We start from the raw sequence: 23,191 nt of genomic DNA on the forward strand, positions 1-23,191 counted from the left end.
AGGTGCGACAGTGATTTATTAGGTGCAAACCAAAGGCACGGTTCATGAAAGAAAGAAGTGATAAGTTGAACTTCATTAAAATAAAACCTTCTACTATATGAAAGGCGCTGTCAAGAGAATGAGAAGACAAGCCACAGACTGGGAGAAAATATTTTTACAAGTCGTGTTTGACAACGGACTGTTACCCAATATATACAAAGAATACCTTAAACTGAAAATAAGAAAATAACTCAAAAAAGATCAAACATCTTAACAGACATCTCACCAAAGATGCTCAGATGACAAGCATAAAAAAGATGTTCTACATCATATGTTATCAGAAAAATGCAAATTAAAACAACAGTGAGATACCACTACATACATATTATAATGTCAAAACCCAGAACACTGATAACACCAAGTGTTGGCAAGGATGTGGAGCAACAGGAATTGTCATTAATTGCTCATGGGAATGCAAAATGGTACAGGCATCTTATAAGGTAGTTTGGTGATCTCTCTTGTAAACTAAACATACTCTTACCATATGATCCATCAATTGCATTCCTTGATATTTACCCAAAGAAGTTGAAAATTTATGTCCACACAAAAACTCATGTGTATGTGTGTGTGTATGTGTGTGTGTATATATATGGATTTTATTGCATCCTTATTCATAATCACCAAAACTTGGAAGAAAGCAAGATTTTTTTAAGTAGGTGAATGGATAAACAAACTGTAGTATAGCCAGACAATGGAGTATTACTCAGCCCCAGAAAGAAATGAGCTATCAAGCCATGAAAAGACATAGAGGAAACTTAAATGCATCTTAACTACAAGAAAAAAGCCAGTCTGAAAAAGCTATGTACTGTGTGATTCAAACTATATGACATTCTGGAAAAGGCAAAACTATGGAGACAGTAAAAAGATCAGTGGTTGCCAGAGACTGAGTGGATGAGTAGGCCAAGTACAGAGGATTTTTAGTACAGTTAAACTATTTTGTATGATCCTATAATGATAGATACATGTCTCCATTAGACCAAACTCATAGAGTATACAACACCAAGAGAGAACCTTACTGTAAATAATGGACTTTGGGTTATTATGATATGTTAGTGTAGTTTCATCTGTTGTAATAAATGTACTACTATGTTAGGATATACTGAAAGTAGAGGAGACACTGCATGTGTGGAGCAGGATTTTTATAGGAAATCTCTCTACCTTCCTCTCAGTTTTGCTGTGAACCTAAAACTGCTCTTAAAAGTGAGTCTTAACGAAAAAGAAATGAATTACTGATACATTCAACAAATGGATGAATTTCAGAATGGTTATGCTGAGTGAAAGAAACTAGATCCCCCCCCCCAAAAAAAGTATATTCTGTATGATTCCATTTGAAGTCTAGAAATGCAAAATGCAAAGCAGTCTGCACTGATAGAAAGTAAAGCATGTTTGCCTGGAGAGAGAGGGATCTGGGAAGGGCTAGACAGATCTTAAAGGGATATGCAAAACTTGGTAGTATGTCCATGTTCGTTATCTTGATAGTGGTGATGGTTTCCAGAGTGTTGTGATGTATGTGTCATGAGTGTATACGTATGTCAGTACTTAACCTAAGTGTGTAATTCATTGTATGTCAGTTATAACTTAAAAGTTGTTTTTCAAAAAACAGGAATTGATTTCTAAGTTAATGTCAAAGTAAAAAAAATAATCTATTCCCATTGGTTAGTCTGTGTGGTACACATACTGAAGCACTCCATGAAGAAACACTAAGGATACGATAGTTTAATAGGATGATTTCTGCAAAGAAAATATTAAGAATACCTGGAGAGTTAGGGAATTGGAGAAGATAGGATAAAAAACAGCATTTAATCAAGGACCATTTGAGATACTCTTATCCTTTTCTTACTGGTCAGTCAATATTTGATGCTTCACTGGAAAGTAATTTTTCCCCTTCACGTTACATTTCAGTGTTTCTTTTTCATGAGACCCTTCCTAGGCATTAGGAAATAATTCATGAGGGTTGTCCCTGACTCAGCTGTAATCAGTTTGCATCCAAAGCGAAAATTTTCAGGTTCCATCGCCTAATATCCTTACTGAAAATGCCATGTATTCTTAGTCTGCCTAATCCCCATGGCTTGTTCTCCTCAGTCCTACACACCTCCAAGCAATGAGTTCAAGATCAGCATGAAATTGGAAGCGCAGGACCCCAGGAACACCACATCTACCTGTATTGCCACAGTAGTTGGACTGACAGGTGCTCGCCTCCGCCTTCGCCTTGATGGCAGCGACAACAAGAATGACTTCTGGCGGCTGGTTGACTCAGCGGAAATCCAGCCTATCGGGAACTGTGAGAAGAATGGGGGTATGCTGCAGCCCCCTCTGGGTGAGTAACTGGACCCAAGCTCTCCCTAGCCCATTAGTTATCTTCCTCAAATTGTACATTGTGTTAGAAGAAAACACAGGGTCGCCTGCCCATCCCTTCTTTTTCGTATGGTCCAAAAGGTCCACCTAACATGAAATGAGCTGTAAAATCTGGACCTCTCCATTCTACATTAACTTGTGATATCCAAGCTTCTCTTCAGCTCTTCTTTTTCTAATGAGAAACCACACCCTGCATCCTTCTTTGTCAGGTCCCATTTGCTCTAAGAAAAAGGATGGAAGAAGGTCTTGCCATGAACTTGCCTCAAAAAACCATGGAGCTTTATCAAATCCTACAGTCACAACAGGCAGTGAGAGAAAAATCTCCCATTAGAAAGGATGACTATTATAAAAATCCCTTATCTCCTTTCCCCTAAATTCTCAATTGGTCCTTGGAATTTTCTCACTTTAAATCAATTATTAAGTAATTGATTATGCATTATTTTACTTTAATGACACCACTGTATTTTTCTCTTCAAGATCAGATTCACCTTTTTTAGTGTAAGTATACCTGAGCGATTTAGCACATTTCATCAGTTACTGTCAGTCACTATTGCAGTGTCTCTCGGGAGGATGGAGATGGCTTATAGGCTGTGTTCCCCTCAGGAGGCTGTGCTAAATTAAATGAGCATTAGAGGAAAGTGTCATTTGAAAGACCTCCTCAAGTGGTTATTTAACATTTTCCTTCTTTAAAAAAAAATTACTTGTAAAATTTCAAACATATACAAAAGTAGAAAAAAATAATACAGTGAATGAAAGTCCATGTATGTTTTCTTTGATAGTTAGTCTTGTTTTCTTAGTACCTACATACATTCCCTGACCACTCCTGCCCAGTTGCTTAAACATAGTATCATTTTATCACTAAATGTTTAGTATGTATCTCTCTCATAGTTAATATTTTAAAAACATAATCATAATAACATTGTCACATGTGAATAAAATAATGATACTTTCTTAGTATCAACAAATATTTACTCAGTATTTAAATTTCCCCTATTGTCTGTCTGTCTCTCTCTCTTCCTCTCTTTATTTTATTTTCTTTGAATCAGGATCCAAATAAAATCAACATATGCAGTTGGGTGATATGTTCCTTAAGCCTCTTTTAATTTATGCGTTCTCCTCCTCTCTCTTATTTTTTCCTTGCAATTTATTTGTTGAAAAACCTAAGTCATTTTCTTTAACTTTTCTCACAATTAGATTTTGCTGATTATATCTCTTTGGTATCATTTAACATGTTTCTCTGACCTCTCTTCCTAGAAATTGGTAACTAGATCTAGAGGCTTGATCAGGTTAAGATTCAGTTTTTTTCAATAAGAATATTTCATAGGTAGTGATATTTACATTTATTAAGAAGTATATATGGTCTGGTTGTCTCTCATTTTATAATGTAGCAGCCATTACTGCTTGTAGTCTAGAGCAGGGGTTGGCAGATTTTCTAAAAGAGATAGTAAATATTTCAGGCTTACAGGCCATACATTCTCTGTTGTAACTTGTCAGCTTTGTCCTTGTAATATGAAAGCAGTCATAGACAATACATAAAAAAATGGACAAGGCTGTGATCCAGTAAAGCTTTATTTACAAAACAAGTTGTCCAGCCTTCTGGCTATAGTTTGCTGACCCCTGATTTAGACCTATCAATTCATTTTGGTTGCAAAATGGAAAATTTTAATATTATCATTCTGTCCACATAAATTAAATGGAATATGTCTGTTAAAATAAACTTTCAACTATTTGGATATCCTGAAGCATAGTTCATGCAGGAGAGACAGTTTAAATGCTTGATTCTTTTCTTTGTTTACCACTTTTCAGAATAATAAATTGGATCGCCATTATCCTCCAAAATTACTTAGTCTTATTGCTGCTGTTGTATTTAATAACATAGACTCAAAGATTCATACATGTTTGATGTTTTTCACTCCATTGCACTAATTATCCTTGTTGATTCTTGAATTGTTCCATCTTTGGCCTCATGTATATAAATAATTCTTGAAATCTGTAAAACAGTATATTCAGAGAAATGCCTTTTACCTTATCCCTTTCTTCTGCCATAGAGGAATCACTTTCTTTTAACTTAATAGTTCATACTCCATTTTTTAAAAATAAGCAAATATATCTGTGAGTGTGTGTGTACATATATATACACATGTATTCCCTTCTTATATAAATGACAACATACTATACATACTTTTCTCAATCTTATTTTTTTCATTTAGCAATATGTCCTGAAAACGACTTCTTAGTATTGAGATGTTTCTCATTCCTTTTTGTAGCTGCATAGTACCAGAAGGTTCTCAACTGATTTTATGAACCACGGTTTAGAAGCATCTTGATAGGCTATTACAAAATATAAGTTCCCAGGGATAATGGTGACTATCTACATCAAAATTTTTCCATAAGTTCTCCACAAACATATAGCTCAAAAAGGAAAGCAAATCAAGCCATCCATAACTCATGCCTAAACATAACTAGGAGTCAAGAATACCACACATTTCAATAACATGTTGTCTGCATGTTCCGACATAAAGATCTGAAACCAGTAAAGCTAATACTCACCCCATACCAGAATATAGAGTTTTATGTAGATAGAAACTACATTAAAAAGGCAGAGGGCAATGGGAGCCTAACACAGCCAAAATCACTCCCAGAAAAAGATAGGCCCATCCAGAGTTGGAAATACTGAAAGAGAACTAAGAGCTACTTGATAAGAGCATTGTCTACTGGAGAATCAGAAGAAAGAGAATGAATTAAAAGTGTGAGGGACCAGAGATAGCAGCCGTGGGCTGATAACTACCTTCATGGGAGAGATAAACATAATATTGAAGGAAAAGAAGGAAGCCATGGGTAATCGTTTAGAGTTACACAGGAACAAAGAGAATCATAAAATCAGAAGACATTCGGGTCTTCCTATCCCACCGCATCCCAAACAGGCTCCACTAAAGAAGCTGCATTTCATTATGCCGACAGAAAACTCATGACCCAAGATTCCTGACAAAATGGAACATCCTGTTTTTTGCTAGCCCGAGAAAATATGACATTTTAAATCGTTAGGAAACAGCAGTCAACATCCATAAAAAACTTCTACATGAGGAAAAACAGAAGTAGAAGATAAAACCATTTTAACTACTGAAAATTCTAAGCCAAAAATCAGTGACTAATCAGAGGAAAACTGTTGCACAATGACCCATCTTGAATTAAATAAGTATTGACATCTACGAAAAAAAATACCTTGAATCGTAAATTTTAAGTCAGACTAGAAATGCACAGTAAATAGGAAGATATGAAAATAGAATTGTGCAAACTCAAGGAAAAAAATGAAGAAAGAAAAATAATCTAAATTGAAGACTCAGTTCCAAGGTACCCATTGGGACAATATATTCAACTTAAAATATAATAAGAGACATTGAGAAAAGAAATAAAATAGTCAAGAGAATAAAAGTAAATATTAGAAGAAAAGGTTTAAAAGTATCAGAAAGGAACTGTTAGATATAGAATGTAGTCAAAAAGGTCCTCTGGGTATATGTATGTGTACATGTATATTTGGATTCCCTAAAGAAGATAAACAGGATTAATACTTAAAATTGTAATGTAAGAAAATGTTTCAAAAATGGGAAAATACCTGAACCTTCATATTGAAAAAGCCTACCTTATTCCTGGAAAGTTGTCAACTCTAAGACCTTTTCTAGTAAAACAGTTATACTCTGTGAATAAAGAAAAAGTCAGCTAAGCCTCTAGCAAAACAGCCAAATTATTTTCAAGGCAAAGAAAGTCAGGTTTACATCATACTTTTCAACAGCAAAGTGCAAAGCAAGGCTATAAATGGAGGAGCATTTTTAAGAAATTTGAGGAAAGAAAAGACAGGTTTATATATAGACAAGCTGTTTTTTCAAGTGCTGAGATTATACTGAAAGAGTTTTTAATGTGCAAGAACACAGGAAATATTGTGACCCCAGCCCCTTCCTAAATCAATTATGGAAAGAGCTTCATCCAAATAACAGATGATATATCTAAGAAAAACAAAGGTAGGAACAAGAGTAGAATAGTATGGTATCAGTCTGGGTCCAGTGAGAAAGGAACACAGAAAGTTTAATGAAATTGTTAACTCTAACAGAGAGTTGGAGTCAGGGATTGGCTAGTCAAAAGGCAGAGAACTCTAAGGAATATTTGAAGAACAGACATAAGGAGAAGCCACTACACTGGGGCAGAGATAGACAGCCCAAGGAAGAGCCTCCCTTCCCCCATCTCAGGCCTGAGATGTAAGCCGTGTTGGAGGGGGCACGGTTGCTCACTGGATGAGAGAAATCACTAGTGCCACAGCAGTGGAACTTGCTAGAAATTTGCCTTCTATAGTGCAGAGAAGACTGTTCATGGAGAGGTGTGTCTCTCTCTAGAAACTCTTACAAAACCATTTAAGATGGGAGAAAGTGGTGGAGGCGGAGCTGCTGCTATTGTTGCTGGCCACCGGATACTTAACTACTAACTGTCCAGTGCTCCAGGACACAGGCAACCAAGGAGATGGGAGTGCTGCAGAAGCCTGCCAGCAGATGCAGTGGGACCAGAAAGCAAGTCCCTTTCCTCCTGTAATATCTTTAGATAGGATCAGAGGATATCATTTAAAACCAATAAATCAGATAGTAGTAGCCTAAATGAGGAAATGGGGGAATTAAGGACATTATAAAGTATGTTAGTATAAAGATAACCACTAAAACAAAATTCCCAAACTTCCTCAATACCAAAAGAACAAAATGGTCAAGAAATATATGATACAAAGAGATGAACTATGGAAAATGCAGAAAATAAAACATACGGTGATAAAGTTGAGAACAAATACGTAATTTATACAGAGTGTAAAGTTGAGTGTGATTTATACAGAGTATACAGAATATAAATGAACATTTACATTTAACTCACCTGTTAAAACATTTCAGATTGATGTTCAAAGTCAAATCCAACTTTACACTGTACAGGAGACATACCTAAAATAAAGTGAGTCGGGAAGGCTAAAAGTAAAAGATGACAAATGATGTATGAAGCAACTTCAAACAATATAGTAGCAGAGGTTTGTTGTTGTTCTTTCACAAAGTCATGTCCCAATTCTCTGTGACCCTGTGGACTGCAACACACTAGGCCCTTCTGTCCTCCACTGTCTCTCGGAGTTTGCTCAGATTCATGTCCGCTGAGTCAACGATGCTATCTAACCATCTCCTACTCTGCCACCCGCGTCTCCTTTTGCTTTCAATCTTTCCCAGCATCAGGGTCTTTTCCAGTGAGTCAGCTCTTTGCATCAGGTGACCTAAGTATTAGAGCTTCAGCTTTCAACATCAGTCCTTCCAATGAATATTCAGGGTTGATTTCCTTTAGGATTGACTGGTTTGATCTCCTTACAGTCCAAGGGACTCACAAGAGTCTTCTCCAGCACCACAGCTTGAAAGCATAAATTCTTTGGTGCTCAGCCTTCTTTACGGTCCAACTCTCATATCTGTACATGACTACTGGAAAAACCATAGCTTTGACTATACGGACCTTGTTAAGCAAAGTGATGTCTCTGCTTTTTAATATCCTGTCTAGGTTTGTCATAGCTATTCTTCCAAGGAACAAGCGTCTTTTAATTTTGTGGCTTCAGTCACCGTCCTCAGTGAGTTTAGAGCCCAGTAAAATAAAATCTGTCACAATTTCCACTTTTTCCCCTTCTGTTTGCCATGAAGTGATGGGACCAGATACCCTGATCTTAGTTTTTTGAATATTGAGTTTTAAGCCAGGCTTTTCACTCTCCTCTTTCACCCTCATCAAGAGGTCTTTTGTTTCCTCTTCACTTTCTGCTGTTAGAGTGGTATCATATGCGTATCTGAGGTGGTTGATATTTCTCCCAGCAATCTTGATTCCAGCTTGTGATTCATCTAGCCCAGGATTTTGCATGATATACTCTGCATATAAGTTAAATAAGCAGAGGTTAAAATTCTGTTATCAGACATGACTGTTGTTGTTGTTTAGTCACTAAGTTGTGTCTGATTCTTTGTGACCCCATGGACTGTAGGCCACCAGGCTCCTTTGTCCATAGGATTTTCTAGGCAAGTATACTGGAAAGGGTTGTGATTTTCTTCTCCGGGGGATTTTTCCCTACCCAGGGATCAAACCCGCATCTCCTGCATTGCAGTCAGATTCTTTACCACTGAGCCACCCAGGAAGCCCTTTAGACACGGTAGAATTCATAAAATAGGAATTACAGTACATACAAAGTGATATAGACAAACATACTATAGGATATTTAACACACATCTCTCAAGACAGGCTAAGAGTACAAAAAGTAAAAGTGCTGAAGATTTTAATGAATAAGATAGATTGTGTGTGTGTGTGTGTGTGTGTGTATGCATACCAAACTGTATACCTTGGCAAATACCCTTCCACCTTGAAATTTAAAGCTCTTTGTTTAAACGGTTTTTGTTTGGAAAACGGATATATAAGCCAAAATTTCAAAATTCCTAAAACATAGTGATAATAAACATCACATCAGAAGTCTGAGATACAATCAAAGGGGTGATTGGAAAAAAAATCATAGCTTTAAATACCTGTCATAAATAAAAATGAAAGGATAAATATTAAAAATTTAAGCTCCCAATTCAGAAAGCTAGGAAAAGTTATAACCCAAAGAAAATACAAAAGAGAAATAAATAGAAAAAATAAAGATAAAAAGAGATTAGTGAGGTAGAAAATAGAAAAGCAGAAGATCAAAGTGCTGGTTCTTTGGAGAAAGCATCAACAAAATATACAAGCCACTAGTTAGCCTAATAAAGAAAAAAAGCAATTAGAGCAGATATACAGAAGTAGAAGTGACAAAGGGAGCAATAGTGTAATAAACCAGAAAGCTAGTTAGGAGCATCACAATGTTTAAACAGATCTATAGAAAACATGTTTTCAAAACACCTACATCAAAGTACTATGTACAGATTATTTTACAGGGAAATCCTTCAAAATCTTGAATACCAAATAGTCCCAATTCTTAATTACCTACAAGTTGCTGTAGGTCAGTGATACCCACAGAACTTTTCTATGATGATTGAAATGTTTTGTGTCTTTGCTGTCCAGTATGATACATGTCCAGCCTCGTGTGACTGTAGAGCACTTGGAATGTGGCTACTGCAACTAAAGAATTGAATTTTTAATTTTATTTAATTGTAATGTAAAGTTGAAAACCTATGTGATTGGTGGCATGGTATTAGACAGTGCACTTCTGGATCATAGAAAAAGTAAGAAAATATCCAAATTCTTTTTATAAACAAGTAGAACTTTGATACTTAAAAAAAAACACAACTATATGTTGAATTCTAATTCCTAACATTTTATTTAGGATTTTTATAATAATACTTATACATGATGGTGTGTGTGTGTGTGTGTGTGTGTGTATGTGTGTGTGTGTAGAATTCAACATATTTAAAACAGTGATTCATCAAGACAAAGTGGTAGGGGTTTGGGGAGAATGAAAAGATTTAAGTTTAGCGAAATCATTAGTGGACTTTACCATATTAAAATAGCAAAGGAAGAAAGTCATATGAACTTTGACAAAACTCTGCAGACTTGTGAGAACGTACATTTCTTGATTTCAAAACTTACTATAAAGCAGCAGTACTCAAGACACTGTGGTACTGGCATAAAATAAACATAGACTTAGAGATAAGAGGGTTAGATTTGAGAGTCTAGAAATAAACCCATACATTTATGCTCAGTTGATTTTCAGCAAAGGTGCCAAGATAATTCAGCAGGGTTTTCAACAACCTGCACAGGGACAACTAGATATTCACATATAAAAAAATGAAATTGGACCCCAGTTTTTTTTTTTTTTTTTTCATTCAGTTGTGTCCAACTCTTTGTGACCCCGCGGACTGTAGCCTACCAGGCTCCTCCATCCAAGGATTTTCCAAGCAAGAGTATTGGAGTGGGTTGCCATTTCCACACTATATACAAAAATTAATTGCAAGTAGATAACAGACCTAAAACTCTTAGAAGAAAACATGGGAGTAAATCTTCATGACTTTGGATTAGGCAATGGTTTTCTTAGATCTGGCTCCAAAAGCACAAAGAATAGAAAAAAACTGATAGACCTCAAAATTAAAAGTTTTTATGCTTCCAGACACACTGTCACGGAAGTGAAAAGACAACCCAAACAATGGGAGAAAATAGGCAAATCTAAAAAGGCAGAGAGGTTAGTGGTTTCCAGGGACTGGGATAAACTGAGAACAGGGAGAGTGGAAGAATGATAAAAAATCTTCCAAAATTAGGTAGAATTATCTTTAGAGAAGAGAAGTCGCTCAGTTGCGTCCAACTCTTTGCGACCCCATGGACTAGCCTATCAGGCTCCTCCATCCATGGGATTTCCCAGGCAAGAGTACTGGAGTGGATTGCCATTTCCTTCTCCAGGGGATCTTCCTGACCCAGGGATCAAACCCAGGTCTCTCTCATTGCATGCAGATGCTTTACCATCTGAGCCACCAGGGAAGCCAATAGAATTATCTTTGCATAACTCTAAAAACCATTGAATCAGATACTTAAAAGTATAATTGAGTTTCACCACAATAAAGCTATTATTTTTTCAAAGTCACATAAACCAATTCAACATACAATATTGTATGCTGAATATTGGGAAAACTGGATATCCACATGCAAAAGAATGAAATTGGACCTTTACCTTACACTCTTATATAATAATTAATTCAAAATGGATCAACAACCTAAATGTAGGAGCTAAAACCATACAACTTAGAAGAAAACAGAGGAAAAGCTTCATGACATTGGAATTGGCAGTGGTGTCTGGATATGACACCAAAAACACAGGCAACAAAAGAAAAATAATAGTTATATTTGACTGCATCAAAATTAAAAATTTTGTTTATTAAAGGAAAGTGTTAGAGTGAAAAGGGAACTCATGGAATGGGAGAAAATATTTGTGAATCATGTATCTGGTCAGGGGTTACTATCCACAATATATTTTTAAAGACTTTTTGAACTCAACAGTAACAAATAAACAACTTGATTGAAAAATAAGCAAAGGACTTGAATAGACATTTCTCTGTAGAAGATGTACAAATGTCCAATAAGCATATGAAAAGATACTCTATATTGCTAATCATTTAGGGAAATCAAAATCAATCACAATGAGATAATACTTCACACCCATTAGAATGGCTATTATCAAACACATAGAAAATAACAAGTGTTGGTGAGGATGTGGAGAAATTGGAACTTTGTGTATTGGTGAGTACTGGAAATGAAAAATGGCGTAGCCACTATGAAAAACAATATGGTTTTTCCACAAAAAAAAGTTAAAAGTTAAATTACCATATGATCTAGCAATTCCACTTTGGGATAGATAGGCAAAAAAGTATGAAGTAAGGACTCAAGGAGGTATTTTTATACCCATATTATCAGCATTATTCATAATATCCAAAAGGCCGAAACAGCCCAAGTTTCCATTGACAGAAGAATGAGTAAATAAAATGTGGTATATACACATAGCAGAATATTATTCAGCTTTACAAAGGAAGGAGGTTCTGACGTGCTACAGTGTAAGTGAACCTTAAAGATACTATGTTAAATGAAATAAGCCAGTCACATGATTCCACTGAGTACCTACAGAAAAAAGAATGACATTTGCAAGGAACTGGGAGAGGGGACAAAGGACTGAGGAGTTACTGTTTAATGGGCAGAGTTTGATATGAGGAAGATGAAAAAATTCTGGAAATACATGATGGTGATGATTACACATTGATATGAACATATTTAATACCATTTACTTTTGAGAAAGAGAAGGAAATATATGTGTATACACACATGCACATATATATATAATGTACATGAACTTATATATATTTTATATACTTATTTTTATAAAAAGAAACACTGGACTATTAAAACGAGAAAATAATGAAAAGGTTGCCTATGGGGAGTGTCTGGGAATAGTGTGGAAAGAATAGAAATGACAGACCTCTTGGAGAATACCCATTTATATTCTTTTGATTTTTGAATTATTTGAAAGTGTTACTTACTACATAAAATTAAATCAAAAATAGATGAACAGGCATATACTAAAATTGGCTAACTTTTAGTATATGACTAAACTCGATAAAGGGCAGAAACGATATGGACCTAAAAGAAGCAGAAGATATTAAGAAGAGGTGGCAAGAATACACAGAAGAACTGTAAAAAAGGTCTTCATGACCAAGATAATCATGACGGTGTGATCACTCACCTAGAGCCAGACATCCTGGAATGTGAAGTCAAGTGGGCCTTAGGAAGCATCACTACAAACAAAGCTAGTGGAGGTGATGGAATTCCAGTTGAGCTATTTCAAATCCTGAAAGATGATGCTGTGAAAGTGCTGTACTCAATATGCCAGCAAATTTGGAAAACTCAGCAGTGGCCACAGGACTGGAAAAGGTCAGTTTTCATTCCAATCCCAAAGAAAGGCAATGCCAAAGAATGCTAAACTACCACACAATTTCATTCATCTCACACGCTAGTAAAGTAATGCTCAAAATTCTCCAAGCCAGGCTTCAGCAATACGTGAACCGTGAACTTCCAGATGTTCAAGCTGGTTTTAGAAAAGGCAGAGGAACCAGAGATCAAATTTCCAACATCCGCTGGATCAGGGAAAAAGCAAGAGAGTTCCAGAAAAACATCTATTTTTGCTTTATTGACTATGCCAAAGCCTTTGACTGTGTGGATCACAATAAACTGTGGAAAATTCTGAAAGAGATGGAAATACCAGACCACCTGACCTGCCTCTTGAGAAACCTATATGTAGGTCAGGAAGCAACAGTTAGAACTGGACATGGAACAACAGACTGGTTCCAAATAGGAAAAGGAGTATGTCAAGGCTGTATATTGTCACCCTGCTTATTTAACTTATATACAGAGTACATGATGAGAAACGCTGGGCTGGAAGCAGCACAAGCTGGAATCAAGATTGCCAGGAGAAATCTCAATAACCTCAGATATGCAGATGACACCACCCTTATGGCAGAAAGTGAAGAGCTAAAAAAGCCTCTTGATGAAAGTGAAAGAGGAGAGTGAAAAAGTTGGCTTAAAGCTCAACATTCAGAAAACTAAGATCATGGCATCCAGTCCCATCACTTCACAGGAAGGGGAAACAGTGGAAACAGTGTCAGACTTTATTTTTGCGGAGCTCCAAAATCACTGCAGATGGTGACTGCAGCCATGAAATTAAAAGACACTTACTCCTTGGAAGGAAAGTTATGACCAACCTAGATAGCATATTGAAAAGCAGAGACATTACTTTGCCAACAAAGGTCCGTCTAGTCAAGGCTGTGGTTTTTCCAGTAGTCATGTATGGATGTGAGAGTTGGACTGTGAAGAAAGCTGAGCGCCGAAGAATTGATGCTTTTGAAGTGTGGTGTTGGAGAAGACTCTTGAGAGTCCCTTGGACTGCAAGGAGATCCAACCAGTCCATTCTAAAGGAGATCAGTCCTGGGTGTTCTTTGGCAGGACTGATGTTAAAGCTGAAACTCCAGTACTTTGGCCACCTCATGCGAAGAGTTGACTCATTCTAAAAGACTCTGATGCTGGGAGGGATTGAGGGCAGGAGGAAAAGGGGACCACAGAGGATGAGATGGCTGGATGGCATCACCTACTCGATGGATGTGAGTTTGAGTGAACTCTGGGAGTTGGTGATGGCCAGAGGGGCCTGGCATGCTGCAATTCATGGGGTGGCAAAGAGTCGGACACGACTGAGTGAACTGAACTGAACTGAAACTTGATAAACAGGAACAAATTGAACTCTGTATCAAATGATTACCATAGCCACATTGAAAAAATTCCAACAATCAGAGCCCTTACAGTACACCCTCATTGGGACATATTTCAAAGGAAAATTCTGACTTTTTTAAAAAATAATGTTAGTGGTTTCACCATAATAATCTGAAACTATTTTGTGTGTGTTGAAGATAAATGTAATGAGTAAATAAGATACAAAATATGTAATAGGAGAAGATGAAGAACCTTGCAGTGTAGGATTTGAATTGAAGGTATGTTATGAACTCTACTTAAAATAGGTATATAAATCTATAATTATATATATTAAAATATGCATATATATTAACATATAATACATATTCCCTTAGAACATATACATGTTTACATGTGTATATGTATGTATTCCAAGATGGTACATGTATACGTGTATGTATGTATATGTCCCAAGCTCGATCTATTGAAAGGCCTAGAAACAATGACTCCTCAGCAGCAATGTGAGGAGTTGATTTCTAAATTTCCAAATTAGTTGATTTCTAAATCCCATTCTCCACTAAAAGGAATCATGGCTCCTTGAAGCAATGGCTGATTTCAAGACTGAGCAACAGGTGAATCTGGAACATCTTATTTTGCCAGGAAACAGTTTCAAAGAATGATGGGTACATATCAAAAGGATATAGGAGCCAGCCTAAAGAGACTTTGACTAACCAAAACTGGAAAAATAAAACCATCAAAAAGAATAATAAAAATAAAAATACAATGTAGTAGCACCGTGGGTCCCTAGTGAAACACTAGAAAAAGAAAGTTGCAGAGAAAGTCCTTTGCAGAATATCAGCTAATAAATATTAAAAATGATAGAAAGTTAGCATTTTGTCAGTCACCATTTTAATGAATTCAGGCCAAGACAATCAATGAATGCTAAAAAAAAGCTTATTGGAGAATAGGATATTCACATAGTCCTGAAGTTTTCCCCCACTGATTATCTATTAATTATAAGGGGGGATTACAATAAAGAAATCTGTCAGTCATTCCTTAACAAGTGATCAAATTTAGTATCATCATTGATCAGACCAATGAAGTAAGAAGTACTCAACATCACTTGTGTAGTATTTTTGTCAAAACTATTTAGCATGAATGTAATCATAAGGAAACAATCAGAAAGAAATCCAAATTTTGGGACATTCTGTAAAACAGCTCAGACTCTTCAAAAGTAGTAATTTCGTGAAAAACAAAAGGCAACTGAACTATTGTAGATTAAAGGAGACTAAAGATATATGACAACCAAATACAATATGTAATCCGTGGTGTATTTTAAAATGAAATAGCTATAAAGATTCGGGGACATTTGAGAATACTTTTAATTAAATTTCTTGGATAAGATAATATTGCAGTTTTAAAGGAGAATGTCCTTGTTGTCAGGACACATGTCCTGACATATATAGAGGTGAAGTATCATGATGTCTCTAACTTTCACATAGTTCAGAGGAAAACTGTGGCTAGATGAAAAGCAACTGTGGTGAAGTATTATTTAGTTGTTGAACCAGGTGAAGGCTGCATAATTTGTTCATGTACTGTTTTTGCTACTTTTCTCTAGGTTTAAAATTTTTCAAAATAAAAAACTTTAAATTATGAATATAATTACATGTATATATGTGTGTGTGTTCATGTTCCCCAGGCCTCCTCTGGACCTCTCCCCAGAGTTCCTGAGTCAGAATCTGTAGGTAATGGGGCTTGGGATTCTGCATGGTAAAATGGCTCTCCCGAGACTCTGACACAGCTGGTTTATATTTGGGAAACATTGCTCTTGAGACCATTATTCTCTATTAAAATCTTGTGTGGTTTGTGTGTGTGTGTGTGTATAAGTATGTGTGTTCTGTTCAAATAGGAACATTGCATAGTCCTCCAGGTGAAAAGGTAGAATGATTCTCAGATAATGTCAATCTTTTCCTCACATCCCCTTGTTTTAATGGTCCATTCTATACTTAGTCTGAGGTTATTTCTTCTAAACAGGACCGTATGGATCACTAATTCTCAAACATGGCTGCCAGTTAGAACTACCTACGCAGCTCTCAAAAATTTCACTGCCTAGGCCTTCAGTTCAGTTGCTCAGTCATGTCCGACTCTTTGCAACCCCATTAACCACAGCACGCCAGGCCTCCCTGTCCATCACCAACTCCTGCAGTTCACCCAAACCCATGTCCATCCAGTTGGTGATGCAGTCCAACCATCTCATCCTCTGTCATCCCCTTCTCCTGCCCTCAGTCTTTCCCGGCATCAGGGTCTTTTCCAGTGAGTCAGCTCTTTGCTTCAGGTGGCCAAAGTATTGGAGTTTCAGCTCCAACATCAGTCCTTCCAATGAACACCCAGGACTGATCTCCTTTAGGGTGAGGCCTTACCTCATATCAATTAAATCTGAATTTCTGGGGGTAGGATAATGTGTTCTTTAGTGCTCCCCAGGGGATTCCAGTGTTCAAGATTGAGAGTCCCTAGTCTATATCAGCAGAAAAGGCAATGGCACCCCACTCCAGTACTCTTGCCTGGAAAATCCCATGGACGGAGGAGCCTGGAAGGCTGTGGTCCATGGGGTCGCTAAGAGTCGGACAGGACTGAGTGACTTCACTTTCACTTTCATGCATTGGAGAAGGAAATGGCAACCCACTCCAGTGTTCTTGCCTGGAGAGTCCCAGGGACGGGGGAGCCTGGTGGGCTGCCGTCTGTGGGGCCGCACAGAGTCAGACACGACTGAAGCGACTTAGTAGCAGCAGTCTATATCAGAGCTGGCCTCTAGTGAGGCCCCTAGTCAATTGTGTCAGGATCTCAGTATAAACTACCTGTTCAGCAAACTTGATCACATACCCTGGTGTGTAGGGGACATTGACTTGAGCTCTTTTATATTCCCAACACTAGTCAGTCTTCTCATATGGTCAGTAACCTCCGGAGTCTGTCAGTGGAAAGGGGGGTTTTAAAAGATGCGCATCTCACTTATGGTTATGGAAATTTGAACTCTATTTCTAGAAATTGATGGAAGGGGTAAAATTTTAGAGAGAAGTAACTTTAATTACAGTATCTTAAATACTTATGTGATAAAGGTAATTTTAAAAATATTCACTGAACTGTCTTCTCTGCAGAAAGGCCCCTGACATTGAATAATGCCAGACCCATCTTTACCTACACTTATCTCAAGACTAGTCACAACCACCCCCAATTAAATAAATCTGTATTAACTTGTGTTTGAGTGTGTATATGAGAGTGGAGTAGCAAAGTGGTGACAGCATCCTGGCAGAACCAAAAGGAATTCTAGCAGTCCTTCCCAAATCCAACCTGGCTGAACATTCACTTCTTACTCAGGGAAGAGAGTTTGTTCAGCGTCTCTCTCCCCCAGCTCTCACTTCTCTCACTCTTGAGGTATAATTTAGGTTTGCTGCTGCTGCTGCTGCTAAGTTGCTTCAGTCATGTCCGACTCTGTGCGACCCCATGGACGGCAGCCCACCAGGCTCCCCCGTCTCTGGGATTCTCCAGGCAAGAACACTGGAGTGGGTTGCCATTTCCTTCTCCAATGCGTGAAAGTGAAGTCACTCAGTCGTGTCCGACCCTTAGCGACCCCATGGACTACAGTGCACCAGGCTCCTCCGTCCATGGGATTTTCCAGGCAAGAGTGCTGGAGTGGGGTGCCATCGCCTTCTCCTAATTTAGGTTTAGCCCACCCAAACTCAGTTTGGAAGCACTGCTTTAGTTGTGTCATCAGCTGACAAATACAGAAACAGGGAAAGCGAAGTGAGTTGTCCAGGGTTATGAGCGAGTGAGTGGCATGCTTCTCGACATGTATTTGTGTTTGTACATGTATGTAGAGCTCCTCTGGAAGGAGAAAAATGATTTAGGAATCATCTTGAGAGCCATAGAGTCTAATAACTTAGAGGAGCTTTAGACTCTATAACTGTCAAGATGATTCTCAAATCATTTTCTCCTCCCAGAGGAGCTTTACATACATGTACACATGTACATGTGCTTCCTGGTACGAGTGCTGTTCTGTTACCTGCCACCAGAGGGCATGAACTGCGATTAGATTCTAGCCTGCGTATCTACACTCAAGTCCAGAGCTCGCTCAGATCACTGTTTAAACAGACAAACCTTAATTTATTCAGTAGTCCAACAGTCTTGGGAGCATCTGAAAGTTCTTTGGAACTGTTTGTTTATAAATATTTGTAAAAGAAAGCTTAGGTAAGCACAGAACACTCGCAAATGCCTGGGGTTAGAATTGGAGACCTGGCTTTATAATATTATCCCAGCCACTTACTAGTTTAGTTGTGTGGCCAATGGTAAGTTGCTTTACCTTGACTTGTAACCTTCAGTTTCAGGTGCCTGACCTGCCAGATCATTAATAAACTCTGCCACACATGGTTTTTGTGAGGATTAAATGAGATAACATGATAAAGCATTTCCTAGCACCCATTTAATAAGTGGAGATTTTTTTCCTTTGCTTAGTAAAACTTTTATGGAGCTTATATTCTGGTTAGAAAAAACACATTACATGGAAAAAAGAAAATTATCCTTAGCTGATGAAAGCTAAGGATAATAAGGTGCAGAATCTAGGAGGCTATTTGAGGTAGAGTAGTCTAGGAATGCCACTCTGAGGAGGTTAGCAAAGAACTAATACAAGATTTGAGAAAAGGAAAGGGCGTTGGAGGCAGAGGGACACAGCTTGGTGTGCTTGGAAAATAGGAAGACCGGTACTCAAAGGGTAGGGGAGAGAGAGATGAATTATAAGACGCAAGCAAGTTCCAGATCTTGTAAGTTTTGTTAAATACATAAAGACTTTAGATTTATTTTGTGGTATAAGATGTAAGCATAAGAGTGATGTGATCTGATTTATATTTTTAGAAATATAACCATATCATTCTGATTGCTGTGTGGAAAATAGACAGTAGGGAGGCAAAAATAGAAGCAGAGTGGTTAAAAAGCTGTTGTCGTAGGATGGACAGAGCCTGACTGTGGCTTAGATTAGGGCGTTAGTGGGGGAGAAATACAGAATGGCAAGGAATGGTTCGGTTTAGGATACATTCAATGTAAGGGCCATCAGTACTTGCTGATTAATTGTATTTGAGAGGCAGTAGAAATGGAAGAACCAAGAGTAACTTCCAGGCTTTTTGGTCTCAGAAAAGTAAAAGTGAAGTCGCTCAGTCGTGTCCAACTCTTTGCGACCCCGTGGGCTGTAGCCTACCAGGCTTCTCCGTCCATGAATTTTCCAGGCAAGAGTACTGGAGTGGGTTGCTATTTCCTTCTCCAGGGGATCTTCCCGACCTGGGGATCAAACCCAGGTCTCCTGCATTGCAGGCAGAAGATGCTTTACATTCTGAGCCACCAGGGAAGCCCCATAAGTTTGGTCTCAGAACCTGGGTTTAAATAACTCGTACTGTTAACCAAGATGAGGTGACTAGAGGAAAGGGGGTTGTAAAATCAAGAGTTTTGTTTTAGACTCACTAATTTTGAGATTTCTTGGCATCTAAGAATTATAGAATAAGGCGGTTGAAAATATGAGCATGAAGCTCAGAACAGAGGTTTGGGTTAGAGATATAAATTGGCAGTCACCGTTGATGGGAAAGGAGTACAGACCAAAGAAGAGAGAGCCAGTGGCCAGATACTGAGGTGCTCCCACTTCAGAGGTTCAGATTTCTTACCACCTGGCCTGTTTCTTGCATGCCATTGTTTAATTTTAGGAGACCCTCAAATTATTGTTTTTTCCTTTTCCTTCTTGCACAAATGTACAACTCCAACTCTTAGCAAGAGAGATAGCATGGTAGAACTGAATGATTAAATGCTTGAAGACATTAACGTGCTGATTAATAATGAAGGCTCTGAAGACAGAAGAATGCAGTTTAAATCCTGCTCTGCTATTGACTAGCTCAGTCTTTTGTCTATAATAGTCAAAATAAAAGCCAGCATTTATTTAATACTTATTATATACCAGGTATCTTTTTAAGTGCTTCACATGTGTTTATATTAACTTATTTTAATCCTTAAAACAACCCACTGAAGTAGTTACTAGTCTTATCCCACATTTTTGTTGAGGAAACTAAAGCCAGTAAGGGACTTATTATTTCCCAGATATCACATACCAGCTAAGTAGCAGAGCTGAATTTGAATCTAGGCAGCCTGGATCCAAAACCAGTGCTGCTTTTCCCATACCAAATTCACAGAGCTGTAGAAGTGATTAAATGAGATAGCCCGTTTACAAGTACTTAGCCCTTGGAGGCTAGCACATAACATGAGCATAATAAATGTTTTTTGTGGGAAGTAGCATGGTATAGTGAAAGAGAACCGGGGGTTGGGGGATAAAGTACTCAGTAATTGGTTCGGCAGCATTTCTGTTGTGCCCTTATACTCTTGAAGAAGCTTGCTAGGAGGCAGGGAAACATAGTTAATAACATGAGGTTTGGAGTAAGACCCTTATATAGTAGAATCTGTTTCCACCACTTACTACCTGAGATGAACTACTTCCCTTGAGTTTCTCTTTCGTCATTTGCAAACTAGGGATAATGATAGTGTACTTCTCATGGTATTATTTGAAATATCCTGAGAGAAGGTACCTGTAAAGTAGTACATGATAAGCATTCAATACATATTAGCTATTATTATAATAAGGGTTTCCAGAATGAGAGGATTTTTTTTTTTTTCCTTAGCTCAGGTACCAGGTGAGATAGAAGCCTCTCAGAAACCCACTTCTGAAAAATTGAATTGGGAATCACATGGTGAGGCATTCTAGTTGTTGAGAACTGAGGGCATGAATCTGAATTTTCTAATTGTGTAGTCACTCCTCCCTATTCCCCCGTTTTACAAAGGTGCGGGGAACATTTCTCTAGAACAGCTGTGCCTTGCTGTGCCTTATTCTTAGGTGTAGTGAACTATTCATGGCAGATCTGCTCTGGGTTTGGCTTGCTCCAACCCTTTCCTGACCTAAGGAGAGTTGTTTTAAATACTCTCATGTCTCTCCATCTTCTGCTCTGAGTTGGCTTTATTCTCAGTTATGTTCTCTAGTTAGCGGTGCCAAATCTACAAACACCCTTACAAATATGATCTCAGAGAAAGAAAAGCTCTTCAACATGCATATCATATCAGAAAACAGTTGAGCCAGTTTGGGACATACATAACATACTTTTGGTCTAAAGGGAATGTGATGCTCTTAAATGGCGTTATCTTGGATTCCATAACCAGGTAGGTAGGTAGAGCCCACTGTGGACATCCCCACCAAATCACCTGAAATCAGGGTTTGGAGTGGGGTAGGGGGTGTTTGCAAAAGGTAAAAAGGCTCGGCAGGCAAAAACGGAAGTGGTAGCAGTTTGATAGGAGTGTACAAATTGCTGTCTCCACTGTTGATAAGAATGAGCTATCCCAGGAAGTCTTCTGACCTTGGGAAACCCCATTTAGCCTAGCCAGCTTTGAGACTAAGCATTTAGATCATGTGGGGTAGTACCTCTTTTCTTATTTCCATTTTTTTCTCTCTTCTCACACCCCCCCCTTTAATTTAATTATAGCTCTTAATTAATACTTAATCCCAAAAGCTGCTTCTTCCTTTTCCATTTCCCATGCACATTGATAGTTTAGCATAGTAGATAAGAGCATGGGCTCAACAGTCAGATTGCCTGGGTTTCAGTCCTTTCTTTGCCATTTGTTCACTTTAAAATTTAAGCAGTTTACTTTATACCTCTCTTCTCATCTATAAAATGAAGATAATTTCTACCTCACTAGTTGTCTTGAGGATTAAATTAGATAACCAGTAGAAAGTGCCCAGCACAGTATCTGGCTCACAGTGAAGTACACAGTAATCAGATATTGTTGTTGCTGTTTCCAGCTGTGGTTCAGCCTGTCTGTCCTTTGTCAGGAACAGGAGAGCTGAGGTTGACTGGGAGACTATCAAAAGGCACTAGATTTTGGTATCTCAAGTAGAAGGTTGAAGCCAAATTGAAGAGAGCACTTGGAGCTCTAATTGAAAAATACGATAATGATCTTATTTTTACAATTTATTAATTAAATAGTATATTCTTGACTTGTCGTTACTCAGTCACTAAGTCATGTCCAACTGTTTGCAACCCTATGGACTATAGCACACCAGGCTCCTTTGTTCTCCATTGTCATCCAGAGTTTGCTAAAATTCATGTCCATTTAGTCGGTGATGCTATATAACCATCTCGTCCTCTGCTTTCCCTTTCTCCTTTTGCCTTCAGTCTTTCCCAACATCAGGATCTTTTCCAATGACTTGTCATTGAGGAATGACAATGGACAATTAACCTCTCTAGGCTTCCTTTGACTCTTTTGGAAAATGAATATTTTTTAATAAAATGACCCCTTTCATCTTCCTCATGAAGCCTGATCCTTCGTTAAGTAAAAATGAATATCCAAAAGTTTTTTGTATTTTGTATATGTGTGAGAGAGGGGAAAAGAGAAAGTGAGAGAGTGAAAGCGTATTTATATTGAGATAAACTAAAAAGTTTTACTTGTATATTGGATTTATCAGACATATTTGGTTTCTTAAGAGATTATTATATCCCCTTTCACACTATACTGTCTAGATCATTTCTCAGTATTTGTTATTCCTATCACACATCTATTTTGGATTTTTCAAGGAAACTTTTCAGGCATTATGATGTACGTTCTATAATACTTGTCTTGGTGTCAGAAAACTTGGTTGGGGACTTTACTACTACCTTTGCAACATTACCTTGAGCAAGTTACATTCCCTCTTACGTGCCTCGTTTTCTCATCTGTCTAATGAGGCATTTTCTCTGCTTAACCTTTAAGTCCTTTCCTAACAGTCTGTAACTATCACAGCATAGGTTGTGGCAGGAGTAGCTGGATTCCCAAGGGAAAACTTGGTATCGCAATTCCCTTTGAGATGTATTTTTTATCTGTTGCCCTTTATGTTTGCTGCAGGATTTCGGCTGAATGCTTCCTCTTGGCCCATGTTCCTTTTGAAGACGCTAAATGGAGCAGAGATGGCTCCCATCAGGATTTTCCACAAGGTACGGTATTCCTCAGCTATCACCAGCTC

General features: G+C 37.9%; 1 protein-coding gene across 17 annotated transcripts in view; it reads left to right on the plus strand.

The window, feature by feature from the left end:
- SCMH1 (Scm polycomb group protein homolog 1) overlaps positions 1 to 23,191 on the plus strand; it is a 224,645-nt gene that overhangs the window by 101,999 nt on the left and 99,455 nt on the right. For 15 of the 17 annotated variants that reach the window (XM_059884821.1, XM_059884820.1, XM_059884819.1 and 12 more), the window contains 2 exons: positions 2,122 to 2,356; positions 23,074 to 23,162. In XM_059884821.1, coding sequence (XP_059740804.1) covers positions 2,122 to 2,356; positions 23,074 to 23,162 — 324 coding nt within the window. Of the gene's footprint in view, positions 1 to 2,121; positions 2,361 to 23,073; positions 23,163 to 23,191 lie in introns of those variants that run through there. The other 2 variants (XM_059884828.1, XM_059884825.1) reach the window with 2 other exon arrangements.

This window comes from Bos taurus, chromosome 3, assembly GCF_002263795.3.
Source record: "Bos taurus isolate L1 Dominette 01449 registration number 42190680 breed Hereford chromosome 3, ARS-UCD2.0, whole genome shotgun sequence".
NCBI lineage: Eukaryota > Metazoa > Chordata > Mammalia > Artiodactyla > Bovidae > Bos > Bos taurus.